General features: G+C 50.5%; 1 protein-coding gene across 1 annotated transcript in view; it reads right to left on the bottom strand.

The window, feature by feature from the left end:
- Positions 1 to 944: 944 nt before the first annotated feature.
- Positions 945 to 17,339, bottom strand: part of LOC146754578 (1-phosphatidylinositol 4,5-bisphosphate phosphodiesterase gamma-1-like) — a 36,432-nt gene continuing 20,037 nt past the window's right edge. Inside the window, exons 2-4 of the mRNA XM_085527802.1 lie at positions 4,188 to 4,311; positions 1,205 to 1,294; positions 945 to 1,047 (exon numbers count right to left, since the gene is read on the bottom strand). Coding sequence (XP_085383928.1) covers positions 945 to 1,047; positions 1,205 to 1,294; positions 4,188 to 4,311 — 317 coding nt within the window. The remainder of the gene's footprint in view (positions 1,048 to 1,204; positions 1,295 to 4,187; positions 4,312 to 17,339) is intronic.

Here is a 17,339-nt window from a genome sequence, read left to right as displayed (position 1 = left end):
ACCCGTGCCCCAGGAAGGCAGCACACCTCTCTGTGGGTAGGGTCGGGCTGGCATATAGGGCCTTCTGTTCCTTGCAGAAGGGAGTCACCTACGACAATCACCCTTCTGTCCTTATTGGTAGAAGCAGTCTTGAAGCTTGGGGGTGATCGCTTCGCCTGAGGCAACCTCATGAGTGAACCTGTCTCCACTCTCTCACTAGTCCCCCCCTCAAGTTCCAGGGCCTCAAATCTGTTACGCAGAGGCACCTGTGGAGCTGGGGATGGTTGGGATGGGGGATGACCCCTCCGCCGAGCAGGTACCTGTTTCCACTCCTCCTCCTTTCTCAAATTGTTGCTAGGGGGAAGAGAGGACAGGGGGCTCGCTGCAGTGCTGTCAGCTGGCTGGTTCCCCTTTGCCACTTGTTTGTAAGGTGGCAGGGGCTGACACGCTCCATTAGTAGCCTCATCTGTGTGCTGAGAACCTGAGGCTGAGAGGGACTGACAACACCAGTCAATCTCCCTCTCACACTCTTTTATAGTCCTCAGCTTCTCCACTTCCTCCTTCAGGTCAACTACGAGGCTAAGCAAGTAGTTCACCCGGTCGCAGCGAACACAATCACTGCCTCCCTCACCGAGCACTGCAAGGGCCAGGCTCAGGCACTCAGTACAGTCAGAGACCTGCAAACTAGCATCTCGGGTTGGGGGCTCATTCTCACTCTCCTCAGACATTTTGGCAGCAGCCTTCCTATCAGGATGTGCAGGACCTCAGTCTGGGTCTCTGCAGTCTTCTTGTTTGCTGCCACCCATTTCTGAGAGATTGGGACCGTTGTCTGGGCCTCCTCAGTATTTCTGGCAGCACCTTCCACCGGGGAGCAACCATGTCAAAGCAGAAGACTCACCAGCACTGAAACAGGAAGTCACGCAGTACAAAAACCTGACTCCTCCTGCCCGTCTCCTTGTGCCCGTTTAAATCTCTTGCCATTGCCGGGGAACGCCCACACGCTTCGTCAGCGGCTGCGTCAGCTGCTCCCCTGAGAGCTGCCAGGCTTCTCCTCTGGCCGGGGGTTCCCTGCTTGAATGAAACGCCCGAAATCCCCCTTGAACCACGCGCTCAGTCGCTGCTGATCGGTCTGGGACGGCTCCGAGTCAGGCGACTTCGGCAATAAAAAGGCTGTTGGGCAGACTTTTGCTGTGGGGCAAAAAAGTTGTGGGGCAGGAGAACTCACCTGGCCATGGCTCCAGCCAGCACCTTGTCGGCCTGGTCCCCGATCACCTCCAGCCTCAGGTAATACAGCATGCGGACCCGGAGCAGAACCCTATGGGACCCATAAGTTGCAGGGCAGGAATGGATGGGGCCTCATAGGAAACCCCATAAGTTGTGGGTCAGAAATGAGGGACCACATAGGAAACCCCATAAGTTGGGCCCCATAAGTTATGGGTCAGAAATGAGGGACCCCATAGGAAACCCCATAAGTTGGGCCCCATATGTTCGGCCCCATATGTTATGGGTAAGAAATGAGGGGACCCCATAGGAAACCCCATAAGTTGGGCCCCATAATTTATGGGTCAAAAATTAAGGGATCCCATAGGAAACCCCATAAGTTGGGCCCCATAAGTTATGGGTCAGAAATGAGGGACCCCATAGGAAACCCCATAAGTTGGGCCCCATAATTTATTGGTCAGAAATGAAGGGACCCCATAGGGAACCCCATAAGTTGGGCCCCATAAGTAATCCCATAAGTTGGGGAAAGAAATGAAGGGACCCTATAGGAAACCCCATAAGTTGGGCCCCATATATAACCCCATAAGTTGGGCCCCATAAGTTATGGGTCAGAAATGAGGGGACCCAGAATCACAGAATCACAGAATGACCTGGGTTGGAAGGGACCTCAAGGATCATGTAGTTCCAACCCCCCTGCCTAGCAGGGCCACCAAACATACACCTTTACTAGATCAGGTTGCCCAGGGCCCTGTCCAACCTGGTCTTGAACACCTCCAAGGACGGGGCATCCACAACCTCCCTGGGCAGCCTGTTCCAGGACCTAACCACTCTCTTAGTAAAGAACTTCCCCCTAATGTCCAACCTAAATCTTCCCTCTTTTAACTTAAAACCATTTCCCCTAGTCCTGCTATTATCAGCCCTTTCGAAGAGTTTACTCCCCTCCTGGGAATATGTTCCCTTCAGGTATTGAAAGGCTGCAATGAGGTCACCCCGCAACCTTCTCTTCTCCAGGCTGAACAAACCCAACTCCCTCAGCCTGTCCTCATAGGGGAGGTGCTCCAGCCCCCTGATCATCTTTGTGGCCCTCCTCTGGACCCTTTCCAAAATCTCCATATCTTTTTTGTACTGAGGGCTCCACACCTGGACACAGTACTCCAGATGGGGCCTCACAAGAGCCGAGTAGAGAGGGACGATCACCTCCCTATCCCTGCTGACCACCCCTCTCCTGATGGAGCCCAGGATCCCATTTGCTTTCCGGGCTGCCAGAGCGCACTGCTGGCTCATGTTAAGTTTCTCATCTATCAGGACCCCTAGGTCTTTTTCTGCCGAGCTGCTCTCAAGGACAACTCCTCCCAGGCTGTACAGGTGCCTGGGGTTCTTCCGGCCCAAGTGCAAAACCTTGCACTTTGCCGTGTTGAACCTCATTAGGTTCACCCGAGCCCAGCTTTCCAGCCTGTCGAGGTCCCTCTGAATGGCATCCGTTCCCTCCACCGTATCGACTGCACCACTCAGCTTGGTGTCATCAGCAAACTTGCTGAGGGTGCACTCCATTCCCTCATCGATGTCATTAATAAAGATGTTAAAGAGCACCGGTCCCAAGACAGACCCTTGAGGGACGCTGCTCGTTACCGGCCTCCACCTGGACATAGAGCCATTGACCACCACCCTCTGTCTGCGGCCTTTCAACCAATTGCTTATCCATCTAGTTGTCCACCCATCAAATCCACTTCCCTCCAATTTGGAGATGAGGATGTGATGGGGGACCATGTCAAAGGCCTTGCTCAGGTCCAGGTAAATGACATCGGTCACCTTCCCTTCGTCCACCAACACTGTCACTCCATCATAGAAGGCCACAAGATTAGTTAAGCATGACCTTCCCCTGGTGAAGCCATGCTGGCTGTCTCGGATCACGTGCTCGTTCTTTATGTGATCAAGCATGTTGTCCAGGAGGATCTGTTCCATAAGAAACCCCGTAAGTTGTGCCCCATAATTTATGGGTCAGAAATTAAGGGACCCCATAGGAAACCCCATACGTTGGGGGTCAGAAATGAGAGACCCCATAGGAAACCCCATAAGTTGGGCCCCATAAGTTATGGGTCAGAAATGAAGGGACCCCATAGGAAACCCCATAAGTTGGGCCCCATAAGTATCCCCATAAGTTGGGCCCCATAAGTTATGAGTCAGAAATGAAGGGACCCCATAGGAAACCCCATAAGTTGGGCCCCATAAGTAACCCCATAAGTTGGGCCCCATAAATTATGGGTTAGAAAGGAAGGGACCCCATAGGAAACCCCATAAGTTGGGCCCCATAAGTTGGGGGTCATAAAGAAAGGGACCCCATAGGAAACTCCATAAGTTATGGGTCACTTACGGGGCAATTTGGGATCCACTTATGGGGCAATTTGTCACTTACGGGGCGATTCTCTCCCACTTATGGGGCGATTTGGGACCCACTTATGGGGTTGGAGGTCACATATGGGGCGCTGTGTGCACCCCAAACTTACTTATGGGGCGATTTGGGACCCTCAGAAATCACTTATGGGGCAATCTGTGTCCCCCAAACCCACTTATGGGGTGATTTGGAATCCCAAAGTCCCCAAACCTTAAGAAATGGGGTTTTTGGGGGATTTGGGACCCACTTATGGGGTGATTTTGACCCACTTATGGGGCTGGAGGTCACTTATGGGGCTGGGTGCCCCCCAACTCATTTATGGGGCAATTTTGAACCCACTTATGGGGCAATTTGTCACTTATGAGGCGATTCTGACTCACTTATGGGGCAATTTTGAACCCACTTATGGGGCAATTTGTCACTTATGAGGCGATTCTGACTCACTTATGGGGCAATTTGGGACCCACTTATGGGGCAATTTGGGACCCCAACACATAAGAAATGGGGTTTATGGGGTGATTTGGGACCCACTTATGGGGCAGTTTGTCACTTATGGGGCTGGCTGTCACTTATGGGGCCGTGCCCCCCAACTCACTTGTTGCTCTGATGTTTGACATGTTTCTTGTAGGTCTTGTCCTGGAAAAAGCTATCCAGGTTGTACTTGAGGCTCCAGTCGTTTCTATGGGGCTCGAAGCCGCCGTGGGGCTTCACCTTCTTCCCTTTGAAAATATGGGAACATGGGAAACACATGAAAATATCCAGGGAGGCGGGAGCTTTCTGATCGCCGAAGTCGGCTTTCTGATCGCCGAAGTCGCTTTCTGATCGCCGAAGTCGCCTGACTCGGAGCCGTCGCGGACCGATCAGCAGCGGCTGACCGCGTGGTCAAGGGGGATCTCGGGCGGTTCCTTCAAGCAGGGAACCCCCGGGTAGAGGAGAAGCCCGGCAGCTCTCAGGGAGCAGCTGACGCAGCCGCTGACGCAGCGTGTGGGCGTTCCCTGCCTACGGAGGGAGATTTAAACGGGCACATTGCTCGGCAGAATCCTTTCTGATCGCCGAAGTCGCCTGACTCGGAGCCGTCCCGGACCGATCAGCAGCGGCTGACCGCGTGGTCAAGGGGGATCTCGGGCGGTTCCTTCAAGCAGGGAACCCCCGGGTAGAGGAGAAGCCCGGCAGCTCTCAGGGAGCAGCTGACGCAGCCGCTGACGCAGCGTGTGGTCGTTCCCTGCCTACGGAGGGAGATTTAAACGGGCACAAGGAGGGCAGCGACTAGTCGCTGCCCACCAGAAACGGTCAGGAAGAGGCGGGGCTCGTGCACCTCTTGACTTCCTGTTTCAGCTCTGGTAAGTATTCTGCTCCGACATGGGTGCTCCCCGGCGAAAGGCTGCTGCCAGAAACACTGAGGAGGCCAAGACAAGGGTCCCGATCTCACAGAAACGGGAGGCAGCAACCAAGAAGACTGCAGAGACCCAGACTGACGTCCTGCACATGCCTTATAGGAAGGCTGCTGCCAAAATGTCTGAGGAAACTCAGACTGAGCCCCCAACCCAAGATGCTGGTGTGCAGGTCTCTGGCTGTACTGAGTGCCAGAGCCTGGCCCTTGCAGGGCTGGGTGACGGAGGCAGTGATTGTGTTCACTGCGACCAGGTGAACTACTTGCTCAGCCTCGTGGTTGACCTGAAGGAGGAAGTGGAGAGGCTGAGGACTATAAAAGAGTGTGAGAGGGAGATTGACTGGTGGTGTCAGTCCCTCTCAGCCTCAAGTTCTCAGCACACAGTCGAGGCTCCTAATGGAGCATGTCAGCCCCTGCAACCTCACAAACAGGTGGTAAAGGGTAACCAGCCAGCTGGCAACACTGCAGCCGGCCCCCTGTCCACTCTTCCCCCCAGCAGTAACTTGAGAAGGGAGGAGGAGTGGAAACGGGTACCTGCTCGACGGAAGGGGCATCCTCCATCACGACCATCCCCGGCTCCCCAGGTGCCTCTGCGAAACCGGTTTGAGGCCCTGGAACTTGAGGGGGGGACAAGTGAGAGTGTGGAAACAGGTGCACCCATGAGGTTGCCACAGGTGAAGCGGTCACCCCGAAGCCTCAAGACTGCTTCTACACGTAAAAACAGAAGGGTGATTGTTGTAGGTGATTCCCTTCTGCAAGGAACAGAAGGCCCTATATGCCGGCCTGACCCTACCCGCAGAGAAGTGTGCTGCCTTCCTGGGGCACGGGTCAGGGACATTTCAAAGAAAATTTCTAGATTGATTCATCCTTCAGACTACTACCCACTTTTAATAATTCAGGCTGGCAGTGAGGAAGTTGGCAAGCAAAGCCTGAGGTCCATCAAGAAAGACTTCAGGGGAATGGGGCGAATACTTGAAGGAGCTGGGGTGCAGGTGATCTTTTCTTCTATGCCCGTGGTGTCAGGAAAAGATACAGGGAGGATCCAAAAAACCCATCTCTTAAACAGATGGCTTAAGAGCTGGTGCAGACACAAGAATTTCGGCTATTTTGACCATGGGGCAATCTACACTGCACCTGGAATGATGGCTGCTGATGCAAGCAGCCTGTCCCTGAGGGGTAAGAGGGTATTAGCTGAAGAATTAGCGGGACTCATTGATAGGTCTTTAAACTAGGAACGAAGGGGGAAGGGGGCAAAATAAGGGCTACTGGGGTTGAACGCGTCATTCGAGGGATTGTACCAAACTCTGTGGGCAAAGATTGCAGAGTGCAAAAGGAGGGAGTAGGGCAGGGGGATGCTGGGGATGCCGCTGTTCTAGTGGATCCTGGATCGCTTATGAAGGTGGTGAGACGGACAGCCCGGCTGAAGTGCCTTTATACTAATGCACGGAGCCTGAGTAACAAGCAGGAGGAACTGGAAACTGTGATGCACTCTGAAAATTATGACATTGTTGCTATCACAGAAACATGGTGGGATGACTCCCACAATTGGGATACTACCATCGATGGCTATAGGCTCTTTAGGAGAGATAGGCGAGGTAGGAAGGGTGGGGGAGTCGCCCTTTATGTCAGAGATTGGATAAACTGTGAGGAGCTCCCCATGAGAAACAGTCAAGAACAGGTTGAGAGCCTGTGGGTTAGGATTAGAGATGGGACTAATAAAGGTCAGCTGGTATTAGGGGTATACTACAGGCCACCTGATCAAGGGGAGGCTGCTGATGAGGCTTTCTTGCTCCACATGCGTGAGGCGTCTGGCTCACGGGCTCTTGTCCTGGTGGGGGACTTCAACCATCCTGACATCTGTTGGGAAAACCACACGGCGAGCTGCAAGAGCTCCAGAAGGCTCTTGGAATCCATTGATGATAGCTTTCTGGTTCAGGTATTGGACAGACCGACCAGAGGTGAAGCGTTTCTGGACCTGCTGCTCACCAACGCTGAGGAGATCATCAAAGGCGTCAAGGTTGGAGGCTGCCTGGGCTCCAGTGACCATGCCCTGGTTGAGTTTGTGATCTCAAGCGATGTGGGCCTGGCAAAGAGCAGGACCAGGATGCTGAACTTTAGAAGAGCTGACTTCAAGCTTCTCAATGGAATGCTGGCCAAGATCCCCTGGCGCGCTGCCCTCAAAGATAAGGACGTTGAGGAGAGCTGGCTACTGTTCAAGGATGCCCTCCTGGCAGCACAAGAGGTCTCCATTCCCCTGATTAAGAAAGTGGGCAGGAGAGGTAGAAAACCGGCATGGCTCAGCAAGGACCTGCTAAGAGAACTGAGGGTGAAGAAAGGGGTGTACAAGCTCTGGAAACAAGGCTGTGTCACCCGGGAAGAATACAGGGATGCCGTCCGAACTTGCAGATGTGGGATCAGGAAAGCCAAGGCGCAGGCAGAACTGAACTTGGCGAGGGATGTGAAAAACAACAAGAAAACCTTCTACAGGTACATTGGCCAGAAGAGACAGGCCAAAATGGGCATGCCTACTCTGGTAAATTTAAAAGGAGAAATGGCTTCAACAGATGAAGAGAAAGCTGAGGTGCTGAATGAGTTCTTCACCTCGGTCTTCACTGGTGGCCAGGATTCTTGTCTTTTTCACGTCCCTAAGTCTTGCACCCCCATACCTCCATGTGGGGTCCAAGGAGGTAAATCCCTCCCCACTGTAAGGGTAGAGCAAGTCCGAGAGTGCCTCCTTAGACTGAATGAGTATAAGTCTATGGGGCCAGATGGCGTGCATCCCAGGGTCCTGAAGGAGCTGGCTGAGGTGGTTGCTGAGCCGCTCTCCATCATATTTGAGAAGTCGTGGCTGTCAGGTGAGGTCCCGGATGATTGGAGGAAGGGTCACGCCACTCCCATTTACAAGAAGGGGAGCAGGGACGACCCGGGTAACTACAGGCCGGTGAGTCTCACCTCTGTGCCTGGGAAGATTATGGAACAGATCCTCCTGGACAACATGCTTGATCGCATAAAGAACGAGCATGTGATCCGAGACAGCCAGCATGGCTTCACCAGGGGAAGGTCATGCTTAACTAATCTTGTGGCCTTCTATGATGGAGTGACGGCGTTGGTGGATGAAGGGAAGGCGACCGATGTCATTTACCTGGACCTGAGCAAGGCCTTTGACATGGTCCCCCATCACATCCTCATCTCCAAATTGGAGGGAGGTGGATTTGATGGGTGGACAACTAGATGGATAAGCAATTGGTTGAAAGGCTGCAGACAGAGGGTGGTGGTCAATGGCTCTATGTCCAGGTGGAGGCCGGTAACGAGCAGCGTCCCTCAAGGGTCTGTCTTGGGACCGGTGCTCTTTAACATCTTTATTAATGACATCGATGAGGGAATGGAGTGCACCCTCAGCAAGTTTGCTGATGACACCAAGCTGAGTGGTGCAGTCGATACGGTGGAGGGAACAGATGCCATTCAGAGGGACCTTGACAGGCTGGAAAGCTGGGCTCGGGTGAACCTAATGAGGTTCAACACGGCAAAGTGCAAGGTTTTGCACTTGGGCCGGAAGAACCCCAGGCACCTGTACAGGCTGGGAGGAGTTGTCCTTGAGAGCAGCTCGGCTGAAAAAGACCTAGGGGTCCTGATAGATGAGAAACTTAACATGAGCCAGCAGTGCGCTCTGGCAGCCCGGAAAGCAAATGGGATCCTGGGCTCCATCAGGAGAGGGGTGGTCAGCAGGGATAGGGAGGTGATCGTCCCTCTCTACTCTGCTCTTGTGAGGCCCCATCTGGAGTACTGTGTCCAGGTGTGGAGCCCTCAGTACAAAAAAGATATGGAGATTTTGGAAAGGGTCCAGAGGAGGGCCACAATGATGATCAGGGGGCTGCAGCACCTCCCCTATGAGGACAGGCTGAGGGAGTTGGGTTTGTTGAGCCTGGAGAAGAGAAGGTTGCGGGGTGACCTCATTGCAGCCTTTCAATACCTGAAGGGAACTTACTCCCAGGAGGGGAGTAAACTCTTCGAAAGGGCTGATAATAGCAGGACTAGGGGAAATGGTTTTAAGTTAAAAGAGGGAAGATTTAGGTTGGATGTTAGGGGAAAGTTCTTTACTAGAAGGGTGGTTAGGTCCTGGAACAGGCTGCCCAGTGAGGTTGTGGATGCCCCATCCTTGGAGGTGTTCAAGACCAGGTTGGACAGGGCCCTGGGCAACCTGATCTAGTGGATGTGTATGTTTGGTGGCCCTGCTAGGCAGGGGGGTTGGAACTACATGATCCTTGAGGTCCCTTCCAACCCGCGTAATTCTGTGATTCTGTGATTCTGTGTGTGTGATAAGAAAAGAAGAGGAAGGTTAAAGTTCCATGTGCTGCTTTTGCTTAAGGAATGCTGAACGATATGAAATTAAATGCAAGTAATGGTGCATCCAGTCCAGCTGTTCACCTATCACCAATAGCTCCCACTAAACCATGTCCCTCAACACAACATCCAATCATTCCTTGAACGCCTCCAGGGTCGGTGAATCCACCACCCCCCTGGGCAGTCCATTCCAGGTCCCAAAGTTCAGGACGTGGCATTTGGTCATGGTTAACCTCATCCCATTGGCTTCAGCCTAGCTCTCCAGCCTGTCTAGATCCCTCAGTAGGGCCTTGCTAACTTCAGGGAGATCCACACTCCCAGCCAATTTGGTGTAATTTACAAACTTACACAGGATGCACTCAATGCCCTTATCCAGGTCATCAATAAAGATACTGAGGAGGACAGGCCTCAGCACAGACCCCTGCGGAACACCAGGTAGGCACACAGGTAGGCGTCCAGGAGGGTCTGGAATATCTCCGGAGAAAGGGACTCCCCAACCCCTTGGGCAGCCTGTTCCAGGGCTCCGTCACCCTCACTGTAAAGATGTTCTTGCACACATTCGTGCAGAACTTCCTATGCTCCAGTTTCCCCTTGTCTTGTCTCCAGACACTGCTGAAAAGAGCCTGGTCTCTCCTCTTTGACCGCACACCTCAGATATGAGCACTGACATGAGAGCAACCCCCTGCACCTTTCCCCTGTGAGCAGAGTATAGCAGAGCAGAGACACAGTCCCCATGTATCATGTAGTGTTATTCTGCTTAACAACAGATGAGGCCAGTCTTTCTCTATGCTCCATCTGTGGCATACTCTAGAATTCAAGGCACTGCAAAGCTATGGCTCATCTACGTTCTTGCAATGATGACACCTTAGTATGCTCTGGGCTCTCATTTCAATTGCATCTAAATAAGCCTAGGGTCATACCAGTTGATGGGAAGCTGGCAAATGTAGTCTTATGGTAAGGAAGAGCAAGAAAGATGACACGGGCAACTATGGACCTGTCAGTCTCACTCCAGTGCCTGGTAAAATTCTGGAGAAAATGATGGTGAAAAAAACAGCTGAAGGACAATTCTGTCATTGGTTGCAGCCATCTCAAGTTCCCGAGGGGAAGGTCCTGTTTAACTTCTGATCTTTTTATGACACAATTATCCATTTAGCTGACCAAGGGTAGCCAGCTGATGTTATCCCAGAGGATTCATTAGAGTTTTTGAGACTACTCACAGCAACCTTCTGGGCAGAATGTTCTGCATACGGCTAGAAAGAAACAGAATGTGGTGGGTAAAGAGTTGGCCAGTATGTCAGGCCAAACAGACTATAGTCATTGTGTTTCATCAGGCAGGTAGATGGTCATTGTCAGGGTTCCCCAGGGCTCCATTTTAGGGCCACTTCTCTTTCATGTTTTTGTGGATGACTTGCATGCAGGACTAGAAGATGTTCTGAGCAAGTTTGCTGATGAGACCAGATGAGGATGTGCTGTTGCCTCCACTGAGGGTGGAGAGGACTTGCAGAGAGATGTGGACTAGACAGAGAAGTGGGTACCAGTTGGTACTAAGCACCAAGTGCATAAAGCATAACAAGAACAAGTGCCTGATTGGGCATCTCGGTAGGGGCTACCCTGGACATAAACACTGACTGGATATGGGAAATTGGAGGGTGGTCTGACTGAAAAGGATTGAGGGTCCTGGTCAGCATCAAATTGAATGTGAGTCAGCAGTGTGCCCAGACAGCCAGGAAGGCCAACGGTCCCCTAAAGTGCATCAAGCAATTTATTGCTATCTGGGTAAGGGAAAGGATTGTCACCCTCTGCTCTGCGCTGCTCCAGCATCACCTTTAGCACTAGGTGCATTTCTGGGCAATGCAGAATAGAAAGGAAATCAAACTATGGCAGAGTGTGCACAGGAGGGCACTGGAACTGAGAGATCTGAAGTTCAGTTACATTGGGATTGACTACTTGTTCAGACGGGGCCCTTCTCACAACCTGCAACCTGCGATGAAACACATGGCACATATGGGACATGAACTTCACACCGTCCTTGCACCCCATGCAGAGCCTGGGATCTTCTGTCCCCATGTCTTTCATTTAACATCATACAGACCTCCATCCCACTGCCCCAGGAAGGGCCCAGAGCCAACATGAGGGACAGGATCTCCCTGCCAAGGGTCTGGGAATCAGGGCTTGTCCTGTTTGCTTCTTAAGGCAAAGAAGGATTTTCTTAGCATCAGAGCCACCATGCCAGTGCCTTTGCCTGACTGGAGTCATGGCTTCCAATTATCGGCTCTAACTAGTGCTTTGGGAAGCTTGCTTGCTAATGGCCCTCAGTGGGCCCATTAATACTCCAAGAATCTTCATTGTTACTTCTGCCTTTGTCTTGCTGAGTACTCTGTGAAAACTTCACTCTGCACTGGAGATTGATCGATTCGGCATCAAATGCGCCCTGGGGCCCATTATAACCTAACGAGCATCTTGTTCCTTGTGCCTTCCTGTTCTCCAGGTTTTCAGAACTTGTTCAGCAAAATGGAGAGATATCTAGAGAGAGCTTAAGGAGGAAGAATCTAGCAGACACTTATAGTCTATTTATTTATAGTTGGGTTAAAACAAGTCATTAAAGCAGCACTGAGCAACTGATAGTGATCCAGGATGTCCCAATGACTTCTGTTCTGTTAATGTGTTGACAAAGCTCCTCAACATCCCCACCACATTTCTACTCACATTGGCCCCATGGTACTTGCATCACTTTTCCTCACATCACTCTTCTCCTCTGTTGTCACCCGCACAGTGCTAAACCATCTTTGCACCAACTCCTACTGGCTTTCCACAGAGAACCAGCTGCACACAGAAAAAGAAAGAATTCTCTTTATTTATGGCCAACAAACAGAAGGAAAGGTGATGCAATTGAATGAACAGTAAAACAGTGATCAACTGCATGCCATGTCCAAGCTGCTTCTATTGATGTTTATCTTTCATAGGGAATATTTGCACAAGAAATGAGTTAGAAACAGATAGGATGGGATAGATAGAATCACGGTGAAGGATCTAACAACAGACTTTTGAGGAATGGAGCAAATTCCAGTAATCTCCCTGGGATAGATCAGGCAGGGATTTGGGAGGTATCAACTTAAAACTGAACAAGACTCGTGAGTATTTCACACATTGAGACTGGTTAAAACATTCTTATTGATTTCTATCTTTGTCTTCAGCTCTTTTTTTCACTTTTACTGACATTAATGAACATCTTTCATAATTCATGCTTTTTAAGGTATGAAAAATTAAAAAGAGAGAAAGAAAGAGAAAGAGAAAGAGAAAGAAAAAGAGAAAGATGAAAGATGAAAGAGAAAAAAAAAGGAAGACAAAGAGAAAAAGGAAAAGGAAAAGGAAATGGAGAAGAAAACGACAGAAAAAGAAAAAGAAAGAGAAAAAAAAAGACAGGAAGGGCTAGATAGAATCACAGTTAAGGAGTTGACAACACAGTCCATCAGACTTTGGCGAGATGGAGCAAATTTGAGTCATCCCTCTAAAAGTCAGAAATCAGACAGATAATTGGGAGGTATCTGACTGAACAAAGAGCAAGGGATGGGGAAATCTGGCAGGCTGTGGCAGGAGCGTGTGTCTAAATGGCCTGCTGAAAACATGCCCTTAACCACAGCCATTTATTTAGGAGAGCTGCAGACACCTGGAGGTTGAGGGACATCAAATAGGCAGCAGGGAAGAGCAGCGGTGACGCCAGGATTTAGTCACAGGGCACTGGCACTGGCACCACAGTCTGTGTCCCTGAACCTGAAGGCATCTGTGTCCAGCAAACACAATTCTGGAAAAACATCATAGTTTCAGAAAAAGAAAATAAATAAACAATAAAAAAACAATAAAAAAAATCAAATCAACTGAAAGATTCGTATTAACAACTTAAAATGGAAGAAGACTCATGAGAATTTCTCATGTTGAGAAGGGTAAACACATTTTCATTGATTTTGATCTTTGTTTTCAATTCTTTGTCTCAATTTTATTGACATTTTTGAACATCTTTTCAGCTTACGGCCTAAGTATAAATAAATAAACAAATAAATAATTAATTAAATAAAAAGAGATCCATTTGCATCTTGTAATTGGCCTCATGCCCCTTTGACCTTCACTGTTCCCACCAGACCTTCATTGGCGGACAGTATGAGATCCAGCAGAGAACTTCTCCTCTTTGGTTCCTCCATGGCTTGGTCAAGAAGCTGCCATCTGTGCTCTCCACGGATCTGCTGCATGGCACATGCCCTGCTGTGCTGTCCCTGCAGCAGATACTGGAGTGAAAAATGCTCCCAAAGGGGACAATGGCCTGACAACATCAGGCTCCCATCTGTCTGGAGAGGGCACCTTCCACTTGCTCTCCATGATCAAGAAGCCAGGAACAGGCACTGCGGGAATCCTCTGTTTGCCATTTCCATTAGCTCTGACCTGCTCTTCCATCCCCAGGCAGAGCTCAGTGCACTCTCACAGAGGGCATGCACCCTTCTTTGACTCCTCGCCCAACCATTGTAAAGACTCTGTATTCCCCTTCCGTTACAGAGCAGTTGTGGAAGCCATTCAACTGTGTCCCTATGGTCCAAACAGGAGCACAGGCCCGCAGCTCATCTATGGTATCAGTGTGCAGAAGGTGGCACACAGACATTAGAGCGATCGTGGATCCTGGAGTTGACGTAGCAACACGGACACTCCTAGGGCATGGCTCTCCTGAAGGCCCTGTGCTGCTCTTGCAGCTGCGAGTGAACTCACCAGACAGCCGGTGCTATCCCTTCTCTGGCCCTCAGCTGATGCCCAGGAAGGAGGTGTCTATCTCAGGGATTTCCCACACGGTTTACAAACACTGGCACACATCAGGAGCAGCCCAGGCACCTTGGACATTACACAGTGTCTGTGTGTGAGCAACTGCCTCCAAGGTGAAGGACTGAGGACTCAGAGCAAGAGCTCACATGCAGGCAACTCCTTTTGCACTTCTGAACTGAACCAGAGGAATCCCAGCTCCTGTGGGTGTGTAGGGTGCGGAATCCCATTTCAGCACCAGGATTTCTGTCAAGGGATGAGACTCCTGCACTGCCTCAGCTGGATCACTGTCCTGCACAGGGAAAGTCCAAACCTCCCCGTCCTTGTCTGGTTGCCCTTTGTGCTTCATCAAACGAACTCAATTAGTACTTGCTATATGTCTCCAATCAGTCACTGACCACTGGACATGTGGTGGTTAATTGAGCGGATTTCAAAGCACAGTCATGATGCCGTTTTTTTTCAGAAGCTGTTGGCCATGAGGACCCAGGGACGTGTCAGGGGAGATGAGTGGGAAGGATAAAAATGGCATCATCTGCTGCTTGCTTGTCTGAGCTCCTGGGACACAGGGAGCTCATAAAAGTGGGCAGAGATGTAGAGAGACAGCTGTGCTGAGGAGCAGCTCTTGTGCACAGCACAGCCTTCAGGTGACAGGAGGAGAGGAGAGAAATTGGATTGAGATTACAAGATATGTACTGTGTGAGCGTGCTGTGAGATCACTGCAGGAGCTTTGCTCACAGACCATGACATATTAAGTCTCTCTGCAGACCGTGAGCTGCTTTTCATAGAGGTCTAACAATCTGGGACACCCCATAGCAGATATGGATGCAGGCACTGCATGTTTCTTTACTGTGGAACAATACCTCTGCTCCAACTGAGGGCTTCCGTGCTGCAGTATGAAAGCCCAGGGTGCTGACGGAGACGTGTGGTGTGGGGGGAAGGAGTCCCCCGGCAGGGCTTGTGCTGCCACAGCTGCTGCCTGAGGCAGAGGATCACAGCTCCATTGCACAACAGTATGTTTTTAAGGGTGCTTTGCAAGAGGAGAGCCAAGGCAGGGATTTTCCATTTCCTGTTCTGAGCGAAGGCAAAAAGGATTGGGGGCAGAAATCTAAAAGTGTATGTCTAATTTAAACACATCTCTGAAATGAGCAAATGTTTCGTCAATCCATCGTTTGTTCTCTGAACAGTCAGAGAGCAAGGTGAAAACACAGGCTGTGCTTTCAGCCTCTCCTTAATAAAAGGAAACAATCAGTTTAACTTATTGGATTCTGCGGATATTAATAGTTGATTCCTCCTGTAAACAGGCAGATTTCTCTAAGAGAAACTGAAGTGCACAGATGCTGGGTCTGGGGTCTCAAAGAACAGCTGCAGTAAAGTGGAATATATCCAGGATGCTGGGATGTGATTAGGAAATGAGAAATAAGTAAGATCTCCTTTATCTTCTACTCCTTAAGGGATGGTGAAATTCATGAAAATAAATACAAGTTCTGGAGTTAAATGAACATCTTCTTAAGGGAAAGAAAAATATTATAGTATAGCAGAAGGAGTGTCTCTGAGAATGGTCTGGACTTGTCATTATCTTCTGCACTCTGAACAGGACTCCAAGACCAGGAACAACAGATGTCCAACAGCAGCTCCATCATCTACTGCTTGCTTGTCTGGGCTCCTGGGACACAGGGAGCTCATAAAAGTGGGCAGAGATGTAGAGAGACAGCTGTGCTGAGAAGCAGCTCTTGTGCACAGCACAGCCTGCAGGTGACAGAAGAAGAGGAGAGAAATTGGAGAGAGCTTACAGGATGTGTGTGGTGTGAGTGGGCTGTGAGCTCACAGTAGGAGCTTTGCTCACAGACCATGACACATTAAGTCTCTCTGCAGACCGTGAGCTGCTTTTCATAGAGGGCTAACAATCTGGGAAACCCCATAGCAGATCCGGCTGCAGGCACTGCATGTTTCTTTACTGTGGAAAAAGACCTTCTGCTCCAACTGAGGGCTTCCGTGCTACAGTGTCAGAGCACAGCCCTGAGGGCTGCATGTCCCAGCACGGCTGCAGGCTGTGCAGTTGGGTCTGCAGGCGGGTGCCCAGAGCTGTCCTGAAGAGCAGGGTCCCTGCTGTGCTCTAGGGGCTGTGTGCTGGGTATGGGACTCTGCCGCCTGCCAGGCTCAGCACTCAGCCTGCCCGGGGAGCTGCCCGGGGAGCTGCCCAGGGCGCTGTGGGGAGACGTGAGGGGGGAAGGAGCCCTTCAGCAGGGCTTGTGCTGCCACAGCAGCTGCCTGGGGCAGTGGGATCACAGATTTATTGCACAACTCTGTTTTCTAGGGACCTTGGAAGAGGAGATCCAAGGCAGGGGATTCCCATTTCCTGTTCTGAGGCAAAACGAATTGAAGGCAGAAAGTGGCAGTCACACTTCTGAGAATTTTTCATCAGTCAGTTGTTTGTTTTGTGAACAGTCACAAGTGATGTGCTTCCAGTCTCCAATTTTTTGAAGGATGGAAACAATTTTAATTATCATCATTTTCTGTAGGTATGAATAATTCACTTTTGCTGCAAACAGGCAGGTTTTTCTTACTGAAGTTGAATGGCACAGAGGCTGCTTTTGGGGCGCTAAGAGCAGTTGGGGTAAAGATATGAGACAGGAAACAGATGAAAATATTCAGGGAGATGGGAAAAGGTAAGAAACTAAGAGGAATGGTTAGAAATTCAAATGCTGCTTCTGCCTAAGGAATGCTGAACAAAATGAAATTAAATGCAAGTAATGGTGCTAAATGTAAACTGTTGTAGGAGAATGAAAACATTACATAATACAGTAGGAGTGTCTCTGAGAATGGTCAGGGCTGGTCATTACCTTCTTCACTCTGAACAGGATTCCAAGCCCAGGAACAGCAGATGCCCAACAGCAGCTACATCAGCGAGTTCCTCTTGCTGCCGTTGGCAGAAACGCAGCAGCTGCAGCTCCAGCACTTCTGGCTTTTCCTGGGCATCTACCTGGCTGCCCTCCTGGACAACAGCCTCATCAGCACAGTCGTAGCCTGTGACCACCGCCTGCACACCCCCATGTACTTCTTCCTCCTCAATCTGGCCCTCTTCGACTTGGGCAGCATCTCCACCACTCTTCCCAAAGCCATGGCCAACACCTTCTGGGATACCAGGGCCATCTCCTACACAGGATGTGCTGCACAGATCTTATTCTTTCTTTTTCTTCTTCATCTCAGCAGAGTATT

The sequence above is a fragment of the Coturnix japonica genome, chromosome W, assembly GCF_054131305.1.
Source record: "Coturnix japonica strain WE chromosome W, WE-NBRP24, whole genome shotgun sequence".
Lineage (NCBI taxonomy): Eukaryota > Metazoa > Chordata > Aves > Galliformes > Phasianidae > Coturnix > Coturnix japonica.
This window is presented reverse-complemented; position numbering and strand designations above follow the sequence as displayed.